Source organism: Micropterus dolomieu, linkage group LG23, assembly GCF_021292245.1.
Source record: "Micropterus dolomieu isolate WLL.071019.BEF.003 ecotype Adirondacks linkage group LG23, ASM2129224v1, whole genome shotgun sequence".
Taxonomy (NCBI): Eukaryota; Metazoa; Chordata; class Actinopteri; order Centrarchiformes; family Centrarchidae; genus Micropterus; species Micropterus dolomieu.
The window spans coordinates 26,004,699-26,027,750 of record NC_060172.1 but is presented as its reverse complement, the minus strand read 5'-3'; the positions used below and the strand labels follow the sequence as shown (position 1 = coordinate 26,027,750).

Below are 23,052 nucleotides of genomic sequence, written 5' to 3'. Positions count from 1 at the left end.
ATCTGAGTAGAGTACCTTTGGCAAAAGCAGATTCAGAGTTGTTGAACCGCACATTAATACCTCATTCCCCCCTAACAACAAGATCAACGTCACTACAAATAAAATATATTAAAACAGGAACTCCGGGATGCAGCGTGTTTTAAAGCGCATCACTCCATCACAACTATTTGAAGATTGAATTAAAGTCATTTGTATAAAATCTGGAAAAGACTAACTTAAAATATATTAACATTAGCTTATGAGGGGGGGGGGGGCTACATCAGCCTTAATTAGTAAAGTAAACTAAATCATCTAAACCTCATCAAAAAAAATGAGACGTCTTGATTTTCTGTATCATTTATTCCTTTTTGTCTCATCCTACTTGTGCAACTATGGATAAATTGGGTTATCACTCAGAGAATAAAAACATGTTAAAACATTAAATTTTTTAAATCAGTTCAAATCAATTATGTGCTACTTCAGACATTAACTTGACAATGGACTGACATGAGTATACACCAGCAAGAGTTTGTCATCCGTCCCATTCAAACTGATTTTGGCTGAGGTCACGCAATTCTGAACACAAGCTGTGAAATTTTTCAAAACCCTACAACACACATGAAATGCTCACTGCTCTCAGCTGCGTCCATGTCGCTTTAAAAAGAAGAAAGTAGGATCAGCTGTAAGGAGAAAAAAAAAGACAAAAATGGCACGGATATATGCTGGAAGCAGATTTTAAACAATCAAAATTGCTGTTAAGTTCCCACACACACACACACACACACACACACACACCCTGAACATAAACAACAGGGGGGTGGGGCAGGGGACTTGCATATAATAGCAAGAAGTCGCTACGCACACGCCCACAAAACAGCGAGGCCACACTCGTCACCTGGAAGCCTGCATAAGCATCCTCAAGGTGACTACTGCACATCCTGAGGGGGTGGAAATACAAACTCCACGTGGTCAGGCTTTCCTTTGAACACACCACAACAGTCAGTCAGTCACTTAACACCCCCCCACCCCAAATTACTGATTAACCTGTTTTTGGCTTCCAGACTACAATGCTAAATAATAGTTCTATCTTTATAAATGCATATTCACCATAGCCTTTTTTCGCTGTATTAAGTGCTTGAAAAAGAGGAGCCTCGGGGTGGGAGGATGAGAGGTTCTCTGATTTCCCTGTACATGTCCATCCTCTCAGGAAAAAAAAAAAAAATAATAAAAAAGAAGAAGACATTTTTAAAAAAGGAAAAAGGTTGTAAGACTACAGTAACGTCACATACTACTTATTTTGATCACCCTGTTTTACAGTTAGAAGCCTATAGATGCATCACTGTCTATTGACTTCGCATTTACCATATGGGAACCTGATTATGTCACTTTGTCTATAGATCATGGGCATTCGGAAGAAATGAAATTGAGAGTTGTGTGTAACTTTATGACATTTATGATTAAATGTCAATTTCCACAAGCACAGCTCAAACATTAAAAAAATGTCTAAATGCCAATGGTTAATATCTCCTCAATTACCCTTGCTTCCTCATCGACCAGCTCCAATGCAATTATTCTTATTCGGAGGGCAGTGTCTGATGATACACTCATCCATCACACGCTGCACAATGGAAGCCAAAAGAAGAAGGGAGAAAAAAAAAAAAAAAAACCCAAACCCAATGCATTTTAAATACCCGAGAGCTGGCTGAGATCAGGCATGGACGTTAAATGTCAAGACAACTGGCTGCAGTTCTGACTTTCCCCCTTTCCTCTGCACACAAGTACGAGCTGCGGTGCTGCCTAATCAGCACACAGTGGAAAGAAGTGTACTTGAAAACTCGTACCCAGATCTAGCTAACCCACAGAAACATCTCTGATGTTCAACAATAACAAATCAAGAGGTGCTTCACTATGAAGACATGAGTGAGAAAAATCAACCAACCATTCAAAGATTGCAAGAAGTCTAGTATACATTGAAAATGGAGCATGGAGCAATGTGCTTCCCCCACCCCCCTCCCTTTTTATTTTTTTTATTTTTTATTTTTTTAAGTTGGGAAATAGACAGGACAACTTCTATTTTTAGAGCCCAAAATGATCAATGCCAGCACCTTGCATGCCATGACAGTTTTCCTCACAATTATTTGGTGTTTTGTCATATCATATGAGACTCTATATAATAGGACTCCAATTCAACATTTCCAATTTTTTTGAGAACATTACATGACAGGGGCCATTTGGCAAAAAAAAAACAATATTCATAACACAGTCATGGCTTTGTCAACACTACCTGAGTTACATTTAATAATTCTGTATTCATCAACTTATTTTTATTTTTTTTTTTGAAAAGTAACAGCCCAGAGCCATTTCTTTCAATGAGTATTTCTTCGTCAGTACATATAGATCTCTCTAGCAATTAAAAGATAAAAGCAATTAGTTTACATAAAGTGCTATTAATCCACACATTAACCAAATCATATCTTCTAGAGAAAAGAAACCGGGACAGTTCCTTCGTTATGTTGAGTATAACCAATCCTGATTTGGAGATGTCAATGAAAGTGATGTCACAGCTGACCAGTCAGTAGCCAGCAAATTTGGGCTCCCTAGACTTAATGAGATCTTTCAACATGAGCTCTTTTGCAACAAAATTGTGGAAGAATTTGCAGGCCACACCAGCATCTTGGGTGATGATTTGCAGGTCCACATAACTCATTTCAGACACTGTATGGATCACACGGCGATATTGCACACTGGATTGCAATTGTAAAATGTTATCCACAGTAAAAAAAAAAAAGCATACAACCCATCTTCACATTTCAACACAGTTTGACAAAGTGGCTAGTCGAGGAACCTAGATTAGTATTGCAATTGTTGTGTTACTGTTATCTTTGTGTGGCTATGGCGATTCATTTCCACCAGTAAACATGCAAGAAATACAATGCCATGAGACAGAAAAGGAAAGACCAAACGCTGAGTCAGAAAAACAAAAATCTAAGTCATAGAATGCAACACGTGTTCCTTTTGACAAGAGGAACCAAAACACTTTTTTTTTTTAAATGAAGACAGAAATGCAGGCAAAATAATCTGCATGGCCATCCTGAGTCTTGCTGCTGAACAAATAGCACAAAATGCAGAAGACCTTATTGGTGGCGATATCTCCTGCTAAACAATTTGTCAACTGGTTCATTTCTCAACTCAGGATTCATCTATTAGAAGGATTACAAATCTGAATTTAAGAATAGTCTGCGCTGACCTCATAACAATTTGCATGAAATGTATGAAAAGCTCTACGGTAAAAAGGTTTTGACTTTAACGGACCTGAAAAATAAGCATATCTGTAATAAACAAAGAAATGAAGCGCCGTACAGCAGCTTTCCTTCAAACTGGGCATTTCTGTACCTGTGCTCTGGGATGATACTGCAGTGCAGGTAACGCTCATCATGATAGGTCAGACAAAACAGTATAAAAGAAAAAGCAAGCATGAAATATGGGCTGTGATTTCCCCTAAATGATTTAAGACAATGTTCTCCCTTCCTGGATGGGACCTCACCTCTGACTTTTAACAGGATCTCCAAAGATCTTTCTACCACAACGTCAAGGCATTCTGTGCAAGTGTGTTCTCCTTTCTTCCACGGCAGATTCAAGCTCGCACCCAGATGTATAACGTCTAACATATCTGCAATTAACTCATTTGAATGCGTGAAGAAAGAAAAAATGACAGAGGCGTCCCATAGTCAGACTGACATCTGTCGCATTTCAACAAGATAAAGGCTTAGGGAGGTGCAATCCATGACACCTTCCTTTGTTGAACTCCCGAACATCATCCTAAAGAGTCATGAGACAAACGATTATCACAGCACAAAAGTTGCAAGTGTCCATTGGAGAGGCACCAGTCAGTTTCTCTAACATCCCTCCAGAGTGTGTGCGTTTGTCTGATGCCCCTAAAGAAGTCTGTCACTCCACCCGAGATTCCAAGGAAAATCTTTCATGCTAAACTATCAGTGTTTTCACAGTTGTCCCCATTTCTGTCCAACAGGATTTATGATTTCCAAGGTAGATAACTGCAGCACCCAGAAGAGAAGAAGGTAAGTACTGTAGACGATCTACCTCACTGATCAGGTCCATCCTTGGTCTCATCATAAACAACTACTCTTTTTGGATCTACAGCAGAGGGGGAAGAAAGGAGGCAAACGGTTAGATCAGTCAACATGATCAGTCTCACTGATGTTAAGAAATATGGGACTGAATTCCCAAAGAACACAAGCAACATAATCATGATTTAAATCAAAATTTTGGTTTTGGTATATTTCATTTAAGCTACCACCCTACTCTACCTCTGACAGGCTAGTACTCATTGCTTTTGTTGTTTGTTTGGGTTAGTTAGGTTTAGAGAAGAGGAATGAGAGCGTTTAGGGTCAGGGTAAGCCAATCAAAAGGCAAAGTAGGGCGGGTCATGCTCTCACCATCCTAGGAAAAAAATAAATTTATTAAAAATCACCACCCACATTAAACTTCCCAACTGCTCTTTAGAGACCTTTGGGTGAGGTCACGAAGAGGGCACCCACCTGTCACTCATGCTACTATATAGCCATGAGGCCACGCCACCTACAGCGGTTGTCCTGTGCAGCATCTTTTAAACATGCTGGGATGGAGGGAGCTAACAGAATTTGGGTGTGTAGTGTGTCTTAAAAGTTAACTTAAACATTTGAGGCATTTTTTGTTAAATGAAAAACAGGTTTTGTTGAAACCTAAAACGTAGCAGCACAAGTACCAAATGGTTTCTATCAATACATAGCCCTGGTAATAATGGCATATTTCGTTCTAGCTTATGGTTGGATATTCAGCTAATATAGTCTCAAACATCACTGAACTCATGCCTGTGTGGATATCAACAGATTGCTTGGAATAATTGCTGCATTTCACCTGCCAGCTGGCATGATTGCAGTACCAGAGGACCATACACCAGTAGTATGTCACACTCCGTTATTTTAACAGTCTCTGTTGGTGATTATTTTGGGTTTCTTATGTTTCTGCTGTTCAGTAATAAAACAAACGTAGCCTTTTGTTGAAGGCAGTAATGCAACACTTTGTGCACATGCTGCCATTCGTCCCAACTAGAACAACAAATTATTAGTGCACGGTTTGATTTACACAAGACGTTAGCTAAACAAGCTTCAGGATCTTTCTAAGCAGGTCACCAGGATTTATGAATTAAGTCTAGGTGGATGTACATTCATAATAATTTCATTGTAACTACATAAAAATTAAACATTACAATTAGGCGACTGTCATAGGCACACTGTTATACCAGGCTGTCTTACTCACTGAAAGGTCAGTAATTGCCATCTTTAGATTCAGCATTATATGGCTTAGTCTGGATGTTTTGAATTTGCCCGTTTTCCTGTGAGAGCTGCACAGGCAGTGCAGTTTTGAGGGGGAAAAAAGTGTTCTGACAGCTTTAAATGTTACAAACACTGTATGTAACAGAACTGTTGATAAAAAGGTGCTAATGTAAAATAATCTGAGAGAAAAATAAACTCTACCGGTACATTTACATCCCATTTGAATCAGAATCAAAACACTAATGCAACTTGTGTTTTTCATAAGTTGTCCCCCCATCCCCACTTTTATATGCTACTACATTGCTAGATAGAATTCTAATTAAGAAAACTGAACTGCCTAAACATTTTTAAAAACAGAGGTTAGACAAATGCAAGACCAACAAGTTTAGTTTACCTTGTTTTTGCAAGTTGAAAATGGATTCCATTTCTGTTGGGGGGAAAAAAAAAAAGCATATTATTTCAGCCTCTCACTTAACTGTTCATGAAGAATAATTTCAGAAAATACAATACTGATCTTCCCAAAAACAGTATAAAGACATACTTAAGCTTCATTTCTTAATTTATCATTCAAAAAAAAAAAAAAAAAGGGACATCAAATCTCCTGAGACTTGACATGACAGTTTTCTGCAATAGCCATTCAATGTATTTACATCTCTATATATTAGTTTTCATTGTTAATGGCGGAGTCCACCATTCCTGCAATGCATTCAAATTGCCTTCACGCACAAAGGGGTATACACAGGAAACAATGCAGCATTAAGGATTGTAATTTCATCTCAACACCATCGCTCACTTCACTCTCAAATCAGAGCTGTATTAGTAACTGCTGATACAAAATGAACATTTCCTAATGCTTCGCATTAAAAGCATTCGACTGTTAAAACGCGGTGTGGCTTTTACTGTGAGACAGTCACAAAAGACAACGCATTTGTCAGATATAAGCGCTAACCACAATTATTCATCAAAAATGTTTCGTTTAAAAAAAAAAAAGTTTAGCAGATCATGTTACATTTAATAATGGAACAGGAATGAGCAGCCAGTGAGCCGTTAGATGAGAGTTGCAGGCGATAGGCTGATAACCAAAAGTTCCTGTTGAGAGTGCCCTGCTCTCACGTGGAAAACTACTCGTGCCTTGCACAGCATGAAATCACATTACAAATGCAGTTACTACTAAAATACTTCTTTACCAGAACAATGCAAGTTTGTTTGATGGCACTGTAAACAGATACACCAGGGCTCAGTTTCATAAAGCAGGTTAAGCAAACTCAGAGCCTGACCATGAGCTCTGATTTGATTAAGCCTAAGGTGGGAAACTCTTGACTATGTAGAACCTGATTGAAGCGCCACCATCAACGGAGCTCTGATACTATGATTCCCCATGGCTACGGGTAAATGAAGAGCAGAGCCTCATGTTGCAGTTGCGCTAGAAATATGAATGTGGACCATGACATTTACCTTTAAAAGCAGGAGTGGAGAAAGAGTCATTAAGTTAACACTATTACATTTTATTTAGCGTAGTCTCAATCATTTGCCAGACTTGAATTTCCTTAATAAATAATAAGTGCCGAAATCCTTTTGTATGTTACATTCAGTTTTTAAAATATACTTATTCAGCTGTCTATTTTACATTAAAGATTGTGGTCATTTTGCATTTAATGAAAGGTCAAAACACATTAGGACTGTAAGCAGCTAATATTAAGAAACTCACTTTTAAACTTCATTTAGTTCAGTTTCAGTCTTAAAAAGTCATTTTAGCTGGTCCGAAATTATCATCATCTCCAACACAACTACAATAGGAATGTTCAATTGGTACGACTAATCACAACATGACAAATGACTGTTCATTGACCAGTTAGGCTACAGATTTAATAGATTAGTTTGATTTAAACAGTGATTACTGCAGTAATGTAGCCCACGCTAAATGTTTCAGTGCAACCTGACAACTGCAAATTAAAGTACAATTGCTTTTACCACCAATTACAGGTACACATTACCATCCGTCAACACTATAAATTGTATTGCTCATCTTAAGAGCCGTCATCCCGAGCGTTATGATGAATTTGTGAGGAATAAAGAGAAACCCTGTCAGCAGTAGTTTTCTTATTTTACCCAGTGAACGTGGACATTTTGAATAGCATTGTATTTTGTGTGTGCATCTACCAGTGGGCTTCCACCTTAAGAGTAGACATAATAATAATAATAATAATAATAATAATAATAATAATAATTCCACTACAAGAGAGACTTGGTGTTCTCTGCAATTAGGTGGGGAAAAAAAAATATGTGCATGCAAAATGTGAGCATATCGGATTTTGCCAAAAATCTAATACTGTGCATGGCTACTACAACGGGTGTTGCCAAATCAACCAGGAATAAATAATAATTACAAAAATGGTTACACAAATTCATTTGACAAATAAAAGATAATCAAATTTACCTTTAGTGTGATAAGTAACAGCAGCTTTAACATCAAAGGATCCCCAGCTACACCTTCTGCCAATGTCTTTAGACTGGGCCTGTTCTTTAGATGAGCCAAACAACAAAGTGGTTTGTTGGCCCTGTGCAGGCTTAGCACCGTTGTCTTTACTGGGGACCAACATAGAATAACCCGCACCCTTGGCCTCAACTTTCTTTTCCTGGCCACATGGCTGTTGCTTGTTCTCCTCGCTCATCGCACAAGCAGGAAAACAAGCATTAGACACATTGCAAGGTGTACAAGTCCTTTTCTCGGGGTCTTCAGCTAAAGTGCCAGGCTCTAAAAATGATGGGCCAACATCAAAGCAGGGCTGTGCAGCCTTGGATGCGACAGCCTGGCACTCGCTTTGAGGAGTGACCACAGTAGTCTTGTCCTCTGCGAGCACCTGGCCATTTCCTCCTTCTGGCCCCAAGTTGGGCTCATTTATGAAGGAAAGCCCCCACTGATTCTGGAAGATATCTCCCAAGGCTTTCTGATTTGTCTGAGCAGCCGGAGGGTCAAGGTGACGAGCGCTAGGGAGCACAGGTTGCATATTTAAAGGGTAAATTAAAAGAGTACACTTTCTAAGCTCATATGCTTCTCCATCTACTGGACTAGTTGTAGAGCTACAGTTACTTTCCAAAGGTGATGCTACATTCTCGCCACTTGGGATAGATTGGGCTGATGGAATACTACTAGCAGCAGGAGCAAAGAAGGTACCCACTGATGGGCAGCTGTTTCCATTTCCAGAAACAGGACCATTAGTAAAGCTAGCTGAGGTGATAGTTTTCAGAGCAGACATAGGGACCTGTGACAGTCTGACAGGAGGAGGCAGTGCCTCTCCTCCACCTTGGGCTACTTTGTTGAGGTTTTCTTTTACTTTACTTGCATAACTGATCTTGGGAACAATTTTAGCACTGCTATTGTCCACAGGAAATACTGGAGGGGGCTTGAACAAAGTCCATGGGTCCTCTTTTGAAGGCGAGGAAAGTTTGGCTTTGGGCCTTTCCTCAGTCTTTTTACCAAAGGTGCCAACTGTTTTGCCATCAGAGTTTTTCCTCTGAGATTCACCCAATGAAGCGTCTGTCGCGATAGCCCGTCTAGCTGCTGACTGGGCTTCTACTTTATGGGCTCTGAAGCCATCAAGTCTGGAAGTCACTCCCTTCTCAGTTGTCTCAAGATTCAAAGCCCCATGCTCCTCTGTAGTGTTGCCCTGCTGCATGTCTCTCTCCCTTTCTCTTATCACATTATCAGTGTTCTTGGCATTGTTACATCTGGCCTTGCGTTTCTTCGGAGTAGTATATCCACCTTCGGAGCCGCTGCCATCATTGTCCTTGCTAGAATAGCCATTTGTAATATAGCCACAGTTTACAACGCCATTTTGAAGCAACATAGAGTCTTTCTTATCCAAAGGTTGGCCATCATCATGTATCAAATCCACTGCCTTTTCATTGTCAGTTTTAAGGTCCATATTCTTCTTATGATCCAGTCCTTTGCTGCTCACTTTTGGAACAGGCGTGTACAGCTTTTGTGTTGACTTCAGCTTCACATTTGGAATACTTGCGTTTCTGTTACCATTGCTGTTGGGGGGATGCGACATACAAACAGTATCAGACAGATGCGGATTCTTCTCCCCCTCTTCCTCACTGATGTTTATTTTTTTATTGCCTGAAAGGGGAAACAAAATTAGTTTATGCTGAAATGTTAAAAACACTTCAATCACACCTCAATTCCACTACCTTGCCGAAAACTGCCCCAATTTCTAGCAAATGAATTAAATAGAAAAATGATTAAAATACTGCACACACACACCACATTATCTTCGTATGCAAGTCATATTCAAAATAAAAGTATGAATTATCCACATGAATTATCCATTTGGTATTAAAAATGTGCATCTGCTATCCACACAGACTTAAACTGGTCTTTACAAATCACAAACAAGTCTGACAACAATTCATTTGTTAGTGAGACAAAGACAGGACAAGTACTGGACAACAGAAGAAAATATTGCTTGTTTGTTTATGGTGTTGTCTGAAAATGCATCTCATAACACAGGTTGCTCACTCTATGTAACAAGTTATGCACATATCCCCAACTGTCAGCTGCAGACTCACTGAACTGTTAGCTGATGAACTTTCTAGAGAATAGCTGAGCTGACATCAAAGGCCAGTTGATTCAAGGTGTAAAAGGAGGGCTAACAGCAGCATTTATGAAATACACTTAGACTGACAGCGAACCACAAATAAATCTATGTATGGCACAGAGGCATGGGAGCTGCTGTGTCAACGAGGGACTTCCAATTCAACGGTATGGCCCCTCATATCTATGGGCACAGCACACACAAGCTTCTACATACAGCTTCGCTTCTCTTATTCTTACCGAGGCAGGCTCTCGCTCATTTGCAAGCACATGTGTTAACAGAGCTACCAGTAAACGTTAAGTCGATAGTTACAGTGTCAGTGCTAAGCTGCAGCAAACCATATATTTACCGAGTGCTCACAATAGAGTTGCTGCGTGGCTTCACGTTGACTGGACAACATGCAACAGGCCTGTCAGAGATGACTAGCTATGGCTAATGTCAACTAGCCAGCCACTGGTTTAGCATTAACACGCCCTGGTTGGTTGTGGCGTAAGATAGCCGCCTAACACCAGCGACACAAGTAGGCAAAGGACGACAACGACATGCCAGTACAGCAAAGTATCGTGGTTGTACTTTTTTATTTATTTATAGCCAGGTAACTATAGCATTAGCTCGCAGTGATATTCTAACATGGCCGACAGGAAATGGCAGCTGAGAACATTCCAGTGGAGCCGGCTCGCTTTCCTAAACTGGACACAAGCATGCTCAAATGTTGCTCAAATGAAAAGGCTTTGACTACTGTTGAACGCAAAACGGCATGCACATTTAGCAGCTACTGGGTTTAGCACACATGGTAACAGAGTAGGGATTTCTGAAATTATTCCGTTGGCTAGTGCTAAAGAAAAATGGGTGGTGAAACCGGCGCACAAGGTCAATCCCCGATATGTCAAACCACCACCAGCGACAACTGTCACGCAACGTCAGCTAGCCAACTAGCCAGCTAACTCAATGGTTGGTTTCGGTACCGGCAGGAGCTAATCGTCGGTCCAATCAGCGACTCACCAGTTGTAACGCTTCTTAAATTATTGCTGGAAACATTAGTTTAAATAGATAGCTAGCTAGCAGGCTACAGCCCACGATCACGACGGAGTTCACATTAGTTAGCAGATGCTAGTCGGCTCGTTGACATTAGCTGACTAAGGCTAGCAAGCGTTAGCTCACTTTTCCGGATGGCCCAACCTGTTTTCTTCGTCTGCGTTTCCTGATGCTGGCGCTGGAAGTGGCTCTGATCATTTTTTAGACAAGTTGTATGTTGAATAGAGTTTCTGTCCTCCCCGTGCTGGTGATATTGCCTTTCTTGTGCCCGATCTTTGGGCTGTTCCTCCATTGAAGTGTAGAATGTCGGACTTGTTCAGCCACTGCTAGCTCACACTGGGTGAGTACAGAGCGGTCCAATCACTACCAGTGTAAAACGGAAGCTATTTGAAGCCTTTGGAAACGTCAGCAGTAAACGTCTAAAAATGGCACTGTTTGGGGTGGTCACCGCCACCAAAGTCCATGTCTAGGATTTGGACTAAGCTATGCAGAAGTATTTAGCAGGACTTTTCAGGTTTTGGCAGATGTCTAACACTTAAGTAACAGACAAGTGATTAAAAAAAATCTTTTCAGGGTGAGAAAAACGGGGTGGGGTTCGTGTGACGGGAGGCGCTGCCACGTCTCCAGCCTGTGGACACTTTGGTGGAGGGTCCCGGTGAGACCAGTCCCACTCCCAAAATGGAAAACCGACTTATTGCAAATTCACTACCACTTTATGCAGATATTCCCTATTTATTTGTGAATATTTTACTACATGTGGAATGAAAACAAATTCCTGTTGCTGTTTCCTACAGTTTTGCCAAAAGGAGCAACATTAATATTGTAATCGCAATACATGTGCCCAAATCAGTCACGTGCAATGTATACGTCAATTTGCATATTTTCTGTGTGATATGTTTTATATGCTATGTATCTTGATTGCCCAATTTTATATCCCATTAGAAATACCAACATATATGGAAAAATCCTGGGTTCAAACTATATCTATACTATATCTGCCTAGATCCAAAAAACCACGGAGACCTATCTATTAGAAAGGATTCCTTCATCACCAACAGATTTTATCCTCAGTAAGTCTGGATGGAGCAGTGGGCAGAGTAAGTCATTGTGGTGTTAATATATTGTGTGCAATGGTTATATAGCTTTATATTTCCTCAGTGTCTTCCCTCCTTCCAACATTTTTTTTTTTTTAAATTGCCCCCTTAACTGCCCCACAATTAAAATGTCCATCAGGACCGGGCTACCATTTTTATCCGGAGACATTACTAAGTGAGTGAAATCACCCTCTTGTTTCATGTGTGAATCTGACTTAATTGCTTAAAATTCAAACAAAGAGTAAATGCACACTAAAATGTTTTGAGGCTGGATTAGAACAGCTAACTCACACTTGGTGTTAGCTATAGTTTAGGCTGACATTTGGCAGAGCTTGAAGCAATTCAAAACCTCACTCAAAAAAGTAGAAAAATAAGAGCGGTTCTTATATTGGACAATACACATTTCAATAACTAATAATTTGCCAGTTAATATCACATACCAGAAATATAAATACCAAATGAAAATTTAAATTACTAATTAAGTCAGTCTCAAACAGCAAGAGATCCTCACCTCACATTAAGTAAAAAGGAAACTGCTTATATGGCCTATGTGGGCAACAATGATCAGCTTGGACATAAAAGAGCGAACAGCACCCTCTTGTGGCAAGAAATAATACAAATTCTCAGATTTAAGAGATGCATCCGTGTTTCACGCAGATGCATAGTGCTGATATATGCAGCATGCTCCTTCTGCTGTATATCCATGTGACTGCTACCTTTTAAATGAAACATTAATATGACAGCTTTTTTTATGACAAGATTTATTTTTAAAATGAGACTAGGTTTCTAGAGATGGACCTGGTCTCCATGCAGATGTGCCCACAGGAAAGCTAATCTCTCAATATGTTAAAATACAGTGTGAGGTACTGGGCAAGTCATGGAAACAGTTCAAGAGACAGTTATTACTGTGGCATTTTGCACTTTTAGAGTGAGGATTGAGATTAACAGTGACTGAGGAAAGTATTGGAGGGAAGACAAATCTAGTAAAAAGTCTTTCATTGCTGGTTAGATGCTTCTGGCCATAGAGAAAGTCTTACTTTTAACATTTTAATGTCATGATAATTAAGTGTGTAAATTAAATGTAATCCTTTGGTTTAGTTTGTCAAAAGCTGTTAAATTTATGGAGGAAAAAAAATTACCTCATCACAATGATGCATAAGAAAGGTTACAATATGTTTTCATATTATAGCATTTCTTTATTTTATATTGACCAACAAAGAGTTTCAGGGATGTGTTTGTTTCTTAGGAAAAAATACACAGAGACAATTTATTCTCAGCGTGCAGGCCTCAGGAGAACATTAGTTAAGCAACATGTTTTGATAACTGTTCTCATGCAGCCAATTCCCATTACCAAGTAAGCCAATCTCCAACAACCTGAATTCAACCTTTTTGTTGATACAATATATTTAATATGATTATTTGTAATCATTTTGATATGAATAAAAACTAGCTGGCATTATACACCACTCTCCAGAGCTCATTAGCATCTAATAATGCCACATTTCATGTTATTCTTGTTAAAGGATTGAATATTGGTCATATAAATCCCTGGAAAGTATGCAGGTTTGAAACTGAAGACTGAGATGGTTGAGGTTGAATAATACGTATTACTTAATTTAAATTTGAAAGATATTTCAAAAAACTTTCCTGTTTATATTACAGGTAGTCTTGGAGGGTTTGAAACGTAACTGATTACTATTATGATAGATAAAATAGCCATGTCAAAAAAAATAGTATTCAATCCTATATTTCTGCAGCATACAAAGAAACTAAATGTTTCCATTAATGTATTTTTCAGCTCTGTAACGCATGGTTAAGGTGAGAAACACGGTAAAGATGTTTCTGTTTCAAAGTGTAATTCCTGCTTGTAGTGATATGTTTTGTCTGATGATAAGAAACCTGTAGCTCTGGACACTGTTGACTGTGCCACCAGTTAAATTAGTGCATAATAAAAAAAATGTAGACCTGGTAAGGGTGTGCTGTAGTCCAAATACATGTGAATCTACAGTAACTGCACACACAGAAATGTTTCCAAAAAAGTGTAAGTTGAAATACTTAAGATGCTGATTGTACACACATACTGTTCACTGACACGTAATGCATAAAGCATCCGTGCCAATAAAAAGTGCATATCTTTGGAAGTATTAAAAATTAAAAGAAACCGACGGACTGTTCCATGTCGTGGAATTTTCCAATTGCATTGGACATGCAGTCAAAACGCATCTTGCATGGCTCAGCTGAGGACTCTCAGCATGTAAATGTTTCAGTGATGAGAGTAGAATTAAAGGTATCCGGTGTCTTAATGGTCCTCAGTTGTTTCATTGTCACAGTGTGGCTAGAAGGTCTTCATGTCGTAGAACTTTGTAGGTAAGCCAGTAAAGGACATTAAACATGAGGAAGCTCATGGGGAAGAGAGCTCGGGAGATGGTGTCAATCCTTTTTGCCCGATCCACAAAGCGCCTACGTATGTCATAGAAACCTAAGCCAGGAGGTAAATCAGCAAATACTGGTGTTGCATCCATTTCCGGTCCACTTCCTGTTGACAGCGCAAGTCCAAAACTCTGGAAGAGTAATCCCTGCTGTGCCAGCTCCTCCTCCTGGAAGAAAAAGACACCGAATAAACATCTGCACTCTTTGAGACGAATCACACAGCGAAACTGTGTTGTTTTTCTTTTTGAGCCACTGATTGGCTGGTGCTAAACTAAACCAGGTGACAACAGTACATACCTTGGCACAGACGCTGCACCGCTGGGCTACGTTCCCATGAGGAGCATTGTTGCCTGACATTTGGCTTCCTTTCACCTTACTGTCACCACTTGCCTGCTGATGGGGCAAAAAAGGAGCACATAAATCATCACACAGACTGCATTGATCGAACAGTCTGCAGCTGCCTCGCTGTGCTGCATGTACGTTTCAAACATCGTACAGTAAAAAGCAATCATCATCTCTTTCTTACAAAATGAATATAAGTCTGACATTAATGTGAAACGAAACAGCTTGAACATGTAGTTAGAGAAAATTTCAGTGGCATTGCATAATCCCAACAAAGGATTCAAGCAGATGTTTGGTGTATTATAAATATTCCAAGGCATTAATGAATCCTGCAGCTTCTGTCGTACTGCTTCATTTAAGAAATATTTTATATTTAAAGGTAATTTGTTCTATTTTGGCTTCCTAATTTTTCCTCTTCTCAATTGATTCAAAGTGAAGCCACAATATGTTGAGAACATTCAGCCAACAGTGGAATAAGGTGATGGCTTGAATTAATTACAGGTCAACGCTTTCTGCATTTCCGCGGCTGGAGCGCAACATGCAGCTGAGTTGTGTAGCTCGTGCATAGCTGGGCGTAGGGAATAGCAGGTGACAGCGGCCCGAGGGGCTGAGTGGGTGGGTTGCACTCACAGTTCTCTGTCGCTGTTGTTCTTTGAGCTTCTTCCTCAGTCTGAAGAACTCCTTGTGCTGGCGTGAAACAAAATTAACAGCTGCATACTCCAGTAGTGCGGCAAACACGAAAAGAAGACACACTGCCATCCAGATGTCGATGGCTTTCACATAGGACACCTGTGAAACCATGAAAAGCAAATCAGCAAAATCACTCTGTGAACATTAGTGTTTATGTCATGCTAGGCAGTCACATTAAAAAAAAGATGGGATTACAAACCCTGTGTCAAGATTCACATGTAGCTTCATTGATATTAAACAGTGGGGGAAGATTTTAACTTAGCAAAACAACACAAAAAAGTCTTAGAGTCAAAATTCTACTCAAGTAAAAGTACTAAATGTACTTGGAAGTATCAAAAGTTACTATGCAGAATTAATTGGCCAAGTAGGAACTTGGGATATTTTATAAATTGATATGTTTTGTGTGTAAAATAAGAATCTAGTAGCTTTAGATGTGAGATAAATGTAGTGGAATAAAAAGTACAATATTTGCCTCTCAAATGTAATGGAGTAGAAGTACAAAGTAGCACAAAATAAGAATCCTCAAGTAAAGTATGAGAACCTCAAAAATGTAATTAGTTAAAATTACCTTCACTCTGACCAGCTGTGGCCTCAAAATGTATATTAATGCAGGTATATTTTTGAGAATAGTTATATTACTTATGTAAATTTTTTATGCTTTTAGATGTAGTGGTAATACTACTAAAAAGTGGTCTTACTACTTTATATTACTGTAAAAAAATATCTGTGATGATATCTTCTACTGCTGCCTTTTGAACCATTTCCTGTGAAAATTTCCTTCCTTTTAATGCATTAAAAAACTGATCAGGGCTCAATGCACCATCAATACAACTTGGGTTGAATTGACTAAAACAGACAGCGACAAACCTGTGGTCAAAAAGTAAAGTGGCTCAATTTAAAGCTTTTTACTTGGCCAGTCACAAAGCCAGGCCTGGGTGCTACAAATGTCAACTCCTTAAGAGTTTTTTCTCAGATTTTATAAACTTTTTAAAACCTTTGCTTTCTTGAGATTATCTCTGCTTCCAGTAACAATAAACAAATGACAATTATGCAGCACTTCTATTTGTCCCATGTCAGCTTCATATATGGAAGGTTTGTTCTTATGAGTAGCCGTTTCAAAGTTCACATGTCTAATCTTGTAACCATTTTTTTTCCTGAAATCATCCCAGAATGTCTAATAAATAATGAATAACAGTCTGACCTTGGGCAGGGAGGCTCTGGAGCCAGAGCTCTGTGTCGTCATGGTGAGCACTGTAGTGATTCCCAGTCCCACTCTGGCCGGGGCTGCATCCATGTTGATCCAGAACGACACCCAGGACAGGATGACAGTGAGCAGGCTCGGTATGTACATCTGGATCAGGTAGTAGCCCATTTGACGCTCCAGGTAGAATTTGACCTCAATGCAGGTGAATTTACCTATCCACAGGAGGAGATACAGGTACAAACTGACAGTCTTATTAGAAGTTGATTGGCAGTATCTATCAAGGATGTTGGTTGGCAGGTCGTCACGTGTCATGTACCTGTGTTGTAGTTCTTGGTGCAATAGCCGAGGCCTTTCTCCTCTTTTAGCACAAACTGAGGGAGCGTCAGATCATCAGCCACCTGCACCGCTCCCACATCCAGCCATTCAAAAATGAGATCATTCATGGTGTAGCCAACTAGAAGAAAGACAGATGGAAGGTTTTATGACAACATTTATGTGTAATATTTTCAGGCCTTCCTTGAAAGATTAACTCACAGCTTTCAAGCTGCATCGTACACGTCTGGCTGTCCATGGGGAAGTTTTTCAGATCCATGGGACAGGAAAGGGTAAGCGTCAGCCTGGAAAACAGAGACAGCAACACCATAATGGTACTGGAATGGTGTGTAAAATAAAAAAAGGTGATACCCTCCCACTGCATCCTAGCTGGAAACCCAGCTAGCCCACATCACTAAACCCACAATACCAGCCGTGTCCTGCTTATGTGTCACTCAAAACCTTTTTGCACATTCACCTTACATTAAGGGTCACATCAAGCAGCTCCAACCTCTCGACACCTGTCCTCCTTTCCATCTGTCTACTCCACTGTGCCCCACACAAACCTCACAAAGGACTGACAGGTGCTGACTGACAATGTCAGCCTTTATGGAGGGCTTGATGTAAAGTGGGCTGAGAATACAGCACCGCAGTCAGTAAAAATAGGAGAGTGCTTCCACCCTCACATGCCAGAAATCAAGAATTTTGAGAACATTACATTCACAGTCCATGCCAACACCTCAGTAGATGTGTTGGTATGGACTTTGCTGATGTCTAATGTATTGAGTGTCTGTTGCTGCCACTGCTGTTTTTGTTGGGTCTTTTGGTTCATTTTTAACAGAATTACGGATACGGCTTTAAAACATTTCTTCCTCTTTGTTATATTCTAATGATAATTCCTCACCATTACGCTACAGTTCACCGCTGCTTTAGTGCCACGTTACTGAACTGATTCTGTTTTAGCCTGCAGTTATTTTTTAATGTGAACTTATTCACAGTGGGTGCTGGACAATACAATGACAATTGAACTGAACTGGAGTGAAACAAACATGTTGTTGGACCATATATTTAGAGCTGGCATCTTGACAAACCATGGAACTGGATTTGTAATGTCTGATAGAGGTATATAGTGGTGTATTACTCAGCCAGAGCCACAATTTTTTTTAAAAAGCAATCACCTGATGCTGTAGAGGACATTTCCATTCTGGAATATCCGAAGCAGTTTGTTGTCTGTTGTAACCTCGTGAAAGTTTGCTCCCTTTTCATTTGCAAAGAACAGGTCAGGTTTCCAAATAGAGTCCAACATTGAGGGATCCAGGTCCAGAGAGTCATCTGGATACTCCTTATATGCTAGTCGAGGGTCATTCCACTGCTGTCGCAGAAATACATTGAGCCTGTAGTCCTATGGAATTAAATTATAATTAGAAATTAAACTAGTTATAGTTATAAATTACTGAAACAAAATATACTGTCACAAGTGGCAATTGTGGAGTTCAGGCCATAGTATTATATTGAGAAAAACACAATTAATAACTAGACTATTTTGCATATGTCTGTGCATCTGATTATGGTGTAATTTTATTATAACCTTATGAGATGGTCAAGATCAAATGAACAGGAATAAGTCACAAGCAGGAAACAAATTAACCTGCAAAAAACAAGAAAGAAGCATAAACGCTGACAAACAGACTTCAGTGCTCATAACCTAAACGACAGAAAACTCCACTTACAATATCACCAATTAAACTTTGATGGCCCTCCCTAGACATATTTTAGAAAATGCATGAGTTTTCCTAACTCTAAACTTGAATACATAAATAATAATGTCTCCAAACCCTCTGCATGGGTCTCATAAATAAGGGATAGTCCCTTATTTGACAGATACAGAGATATGAGAAAATCATAACTGACATTATTTACTGAACCTACAAGATGGTGTTTCCCATCATTAATTAGTCATAATCTAATGGCAGTATGTTTAGGCATCATGGAACTTGCTCCAAATGGCCTCTCCAAACAGAGGGAGAACAGCCAGAAACGCTTCAAATGATTAAACACCAATGGGTCTGACACGTCTGATAAATGAGCATTCACTAGCTCGGTTGTCCAAATAACAGACTGAAATCCCTGCATTGGCAGCAAGTTAAACCAGCTGAGGCCTTTTGAAGCACAGTTAATATTTCTAAAGAAAGAAAGTTAATTCTGATATGTGACTCACTAGGCTGCAAAGAGTAATGTTTATTATGTTGTTAAGGAACAGCTAAGATATAAATTAGGTGACTACATATTTAAATTACAATACATTAAGGTATTATTAACCACATGAACTCAAGAGAACACATACATACTCAGTATGTGTGTCTCCTGGCCTGTATAATGGCACTGGAACAAATTCTAAACAGTTCTGCCTTAAATTTGGACATTCAAATTGAGGAACTGAGTAATTCCATGTTTTGCCACTTTGTACTTCTATTCCACTACACTTGAAGTGTACTTTCTACATTTATTTGACTGCTTTAGTTACTAGTTGCTTTTAGATTCAAATTATTGATGATTATGTTATTACAAAATGTCAACAAATAAATTATGATATATTGTTATACATTAAGCTACCCAGAATTATACAACATAGTTAAACCCCAATCTTGCAAGATGCAACATAAAAGTTAGCTTTACACATTAATAAATCAATAATTAAAATCCAAGAATATAATATATTATTCTGAAATGGGCCATTCTGCATGAGTACTTTTACTTTTAGTATGTTAAGCATATTTTGAAGCTTATGCATGTCTACTTTTACTTTTGTAACATTGCAACAGTGCACGATGTATTTCTACACTGTGATATTTTTACTTAAGTAAAAGATCTGAGTACTGAGTAGACATTGAAACATGATGCTCAACACCTGTGACAAGAATCAGTGGTGCAGTTACAGTACATGAGTCGGGGGGATTATTTTTGAGTAGTACCTGTTGAGTATAACAACCTATAACGCAGAGACAATATGAAACTGATACTGAGCAATAATATGACTATGAAACGGACTACTACATACACCTGAGTAGTTTTTAGGCATCACTTTTACAGTCTTTCCTATCAAAGAGACACCTTGAAAGACAGATGGAGAGCACAATTATTGTGCAGAGCATAGCAAGAGAAAGTAGGAGTAGGATAGTGTTTAAGACCTCGCTTTCTCTTGCTACTACCACCCTACACAGCTTAATAGTGGTGCAAGCAGTTATATGAAAGAACAGCAGGCCTACTTCATCTAAAACCTGATAGTGGAAGACCAGTTAAACTGATATAGGTGCCAAAACAGATCCATTAGTGTGCACTTGTGGTTGATATAAAGTGTAAAACCTTGACTTCATGTCCATGTAGACGCTACTGCTAAATTATATATTTAAGATAAGTAGCCTATAATGTATATAGGCCTGAAGACCAGAATTGCCACTTACTTACATTTATTGCTGAAATATTTATCATACACTTGATGTAATTAGATGATAAAAGCAGACGTTCATCTGTTGTATCTTCCAGATGATATGATTTTTTTTTTCAGCATTAGACCATCCAAAGAAAGTGCAACCACTTAGGGTTATAAAGACAATTCTCACCATAGTTGTTTCAGTGATGGATCCGAAGCTGTTGATGAAGATGTTACAGGTGACATTGACAGGAGGACCTGACAGAAGCACATTGTCATTACACATCATAGTCACACTGGTTTCTTAAATACCACTGATGTTTTCTGAGGAGGCTGCATGAAGTATTGAAGCCGGTAAAGAGCAGAGCGTTCCCACAAAACAACATCTGCTAGTTCTCTTCATGATGTCCTGATAAATAGACTTATCCAAGATGACCAGCATGAAATTGTGTTGTCATTTTCCAGTACGCTCCCATTAGTGTATTCCATCTGTCGACCACCGAAACCTTAAATATTTCAATGACTCATTTCCTAAGAGGCAATCATTTATTGATTCTCCTTTAGTTACATTAGTGTATTTATAGATAATCAGCCGGGATTTACCCAGCATGCACTGACAAGGATGTGGAGCAAGTATGAAATATATATGAAATGCGACCCCAGAGACTGAAGGGGGGGGAAGTATGTCAGAGAGAATCTGCTGGCTCTACTCACAACGAGAGATTGGACTGAAATAGGCCTGTGGGGTAACGTACGAGGGGAACTGCACATTTCTGACAAAAAAACATTCTGAAAGAGAAGTCTAAAAATATCACAACCTAAATCTGTGGGTCAGCATAAAAGCAGTACACATGAAATAAAAACAAAACACAAGGCTCCTGTGTAAAAACATCATGGCCCGCAGCATATCTCACTTCTGACCCATCTGTGAATGATTTGTGCCCCCTCACTGCCCAGATTGCTGTGCAAAATGAGCAGCGTATGTTCTCACACCTGCCCTGCCCTGACGGAAGAGGTCCTCCCACTGCATGGCAAGGTGTGTTACCTTTGAAGTTTGGTCTGATGCGAGCGTCATAGCCAGATGTGCGTCCCATCAGTTTGTCCAGAAAGTCAGATGGAGAGGGGGGCTTGGTTGTCTTGCTGGGGAGCTTCACCTCCTTACAAAGCACAGACCTGCCAGGTGACGGGACAACCGACTCTGGATAAACTGATACACATTTTTTTCCTTTATATTTAATACTTCCAATTTTCCTTCAGTAAATCCACTCATCTAATTTATACTAGACATGTACAATATCTATAATTCTAGCTGGAAGGGGGTTTACTGGTTGGCACCATAGACATCATGTGTTGATAACTGTATTCAGATTAAATGTATAAAAATTTTTTTTTAAACTTCTTTATACAAAGACCCAGCTTTAATAGTCACATTACCTGTGAAATTACTTGGGCATACTTCTTATCACCTAAAATCGATCACAAACTTATAGTATAATCCTGCATTTTACATTAATGAACAGTTTCCTTTAATGGAACTGTTGTCTTTTAATTATATTATTAATCATTAATATTTCATGCATGATTCTTCTCACTTTAGGAGAGCAGTATGGTTGACATGCCTCTTTGTCAAAGAAGCCCACAGATCATCTGATGTCTTATGATCATTAGCTACACACAGTCTCTGTCAGTCCATTTTAAATGCAGTAAATCCACTCAGGCATTTGCATTACAATGTCTAACCACATAATGTGCAGATTACAAATAAGTTCAGGAAGGTTGCCTCTTACCTGCCTTGCAGAAAAATGACAGATGAAGCCCACACTATACACAAGATGTGCAATAACATTCTTAGTTTGTGGAAACAACAGAAATAAGACCAAAAGAGAGAAGAACTGCAAAAGAAAAAAAAGCAAAGATGCAGGGAACTTGTTGTTGCTCTTCCAGCCAGGCTGTCTTCTGGACTCAGCTGAGCATCCCTCCCTCTTAGCAGGTGTAAAATACAGGAAGCTGCTGCTGTATAATTCAAAATCCTAGGGAAGTTTTTTTTTTTTTTTTTTTTTTTTCCATGTGCCCGTGTTTGTGTGGACGACTTCGAGCTTTATCTCTTTTTTATGGCCATATACATGTTCAAGGAATTACTGCAAGAATATTTAAAGAGACAGGACCATCTTCAAAGCAGAGTGGCCAGCGCAGCTCTTCATGACAGCATCGGATAAGCAGAAATGTTGGGGATTCAAACATGTGACATTTACAGTCACGTTTTCTGCTGCAAAATAAAAGGGCTACAATTTAATTGTATTATTAAAGACATAAATTATTTTTTAATAAGGTGTCATGTTTACCATTGATCAAATATGGCTCAGGAATCACAACACTCACAAGTTATTATTAATTCAAATTCACAAATTGAAGCATGAATCAAATGCAATGAATGAAGATATCCTTAAAATGAAGATATTCACCAAAATTGTAATGACACATATCTTAAAGAAAAGTACAGTGTAAATTTGTCAACAGATCTTTAAGAGAGATCTGATCATTTAAAACAAGAGTGAATTGTCCACAATTATAAGAACGTAGTATGTAACCGCAACAAAAGGGT

The 23,052-nt window shown here is 39.1% G+C and overlaps 2 protein-coding genes across 4 annotated transcripts; both read right to left on the bottom strand.

Moving 5' to 3' along the window:
- Positions 1 to 320: 320 nt before the first annotated feature.
- Positions 321 to 11,511, bottom strand: nufip2 (nuclear FMR1 interacting protein 2). 3 transcript variants are annotated; one of them, XM_046039482.1, is made up of 4 exons: positions 11,075 to 11,511; positions 7,753 to 9,438; positions 5,710 to 5,742; positions 321 to 4,134 (listed from the first exon to the last, which is right to left on the bottom strand). In XM_046039482.1, exons 1-4 carry the CDS (start codon positions 11,238 to 11,240, stop codon positions 4,082 to 4,084), a joined length of 1,938 nt encoding a protein of 645 aa, XP_045895438.1. In that variant the 5' UTR covers positions 11,241 to 11,511; the 3' UTR covers positions 321 to 4,081. The 3 variants fall into 3 exon arrangements, with proteins under 3 accessions (XP_045895438.1, XP_045895440.1, XP_045895441.1); XM_046039484.1 differs by having other exon boundaries at positions 11,093 to 11,509; XM_046039485.1 differs by lacking the exon at positions 11,075 to 11,511 and adding an exon at positions 10,274 to 10,918.
- A 1,704-nt stretch (positions 11,512 to 13,215) lies between these two features.
- Positions 13,216 to 22,296, bottom strand: glra4b (glycine receptor, alpha 4b). The gene is made up of 10 exons (XM_046039968.1): positions 22,238 to 22,296; positions 21,496 to 21,623; positions 20,641 to 20,708; positions 18,199 to 18,422; positions 17,243 to 17,325; positions 17,025 to 17,162; positions 16,706 to 16,920; positions 15,445 to 15,603; positions 14,770 to 14,865; positions 13,216 to 14,639 (listed from the first exon to the last, which is right to left on the bottom strand). Exons 1-10 carry the CDS (start codon positions 22,294 to 22,296, stop codon positions 14,367 to 14,369), a joined length of 1,443 nt encoding a protein of 480 aa, XP_045895924.1. The 3' UTR covers positions 13,216 to 14,366.
- Positions 22,297 to 23,052: the final 756 nt, after the last annotated feature.

What these genes read in the sequence shown, in the direction of transcription:
- nufip2 (XM_046039482.1), bottom strand. Translation starts at nt 11,240, where the DNA reads ATGGAGGAACAGCCCAAAGATCGGGCACAAGAAAGGCAATATCACCAG. An exon ending in TGTTACTTATCACACTAAAG is followed by an intron (nt 5,743 to 7,752) that starts GTAAATTTGATT and finishes TCCCCCCAACAG; the next exon opens with AAATGGAATCCATTTTCAAC. An exon ending in TTTCAACTTGCAAAAACAAG is followed by an intron (nt 4,135 to 5,709) that starts GTAAACTAAACT and finishes CCTCTGCTGTAG; the next exon opens with ATCCAAAAAGAGTAGTTGTT.
- glra4b (XM_046039968.1), bottom strand. Translation starts at nt 22,296, where the DNA reads ATGTTATTGCACATCTTGTGTATAGTGTGGGCTTCATCTGTCATTTTT. An exon ending in CCATCACTGAAACAACTATG is followed by an intron (nt 18,423 to 20,640) that starts GTGAGAATTGTC and finishes TTAATTCCATAG; the next exon opens with GACTACAGGCTCAATGTATT. An exon ending in GGTGCAGCGTCTGTGCCAAG is followed by an intron (nt 14,640 to 14,769) that starts GTATGTACTGTT and finishes TTTTTCTTCCAG; the next exon opens with GAGGAGGAGCTGGCACAGCA.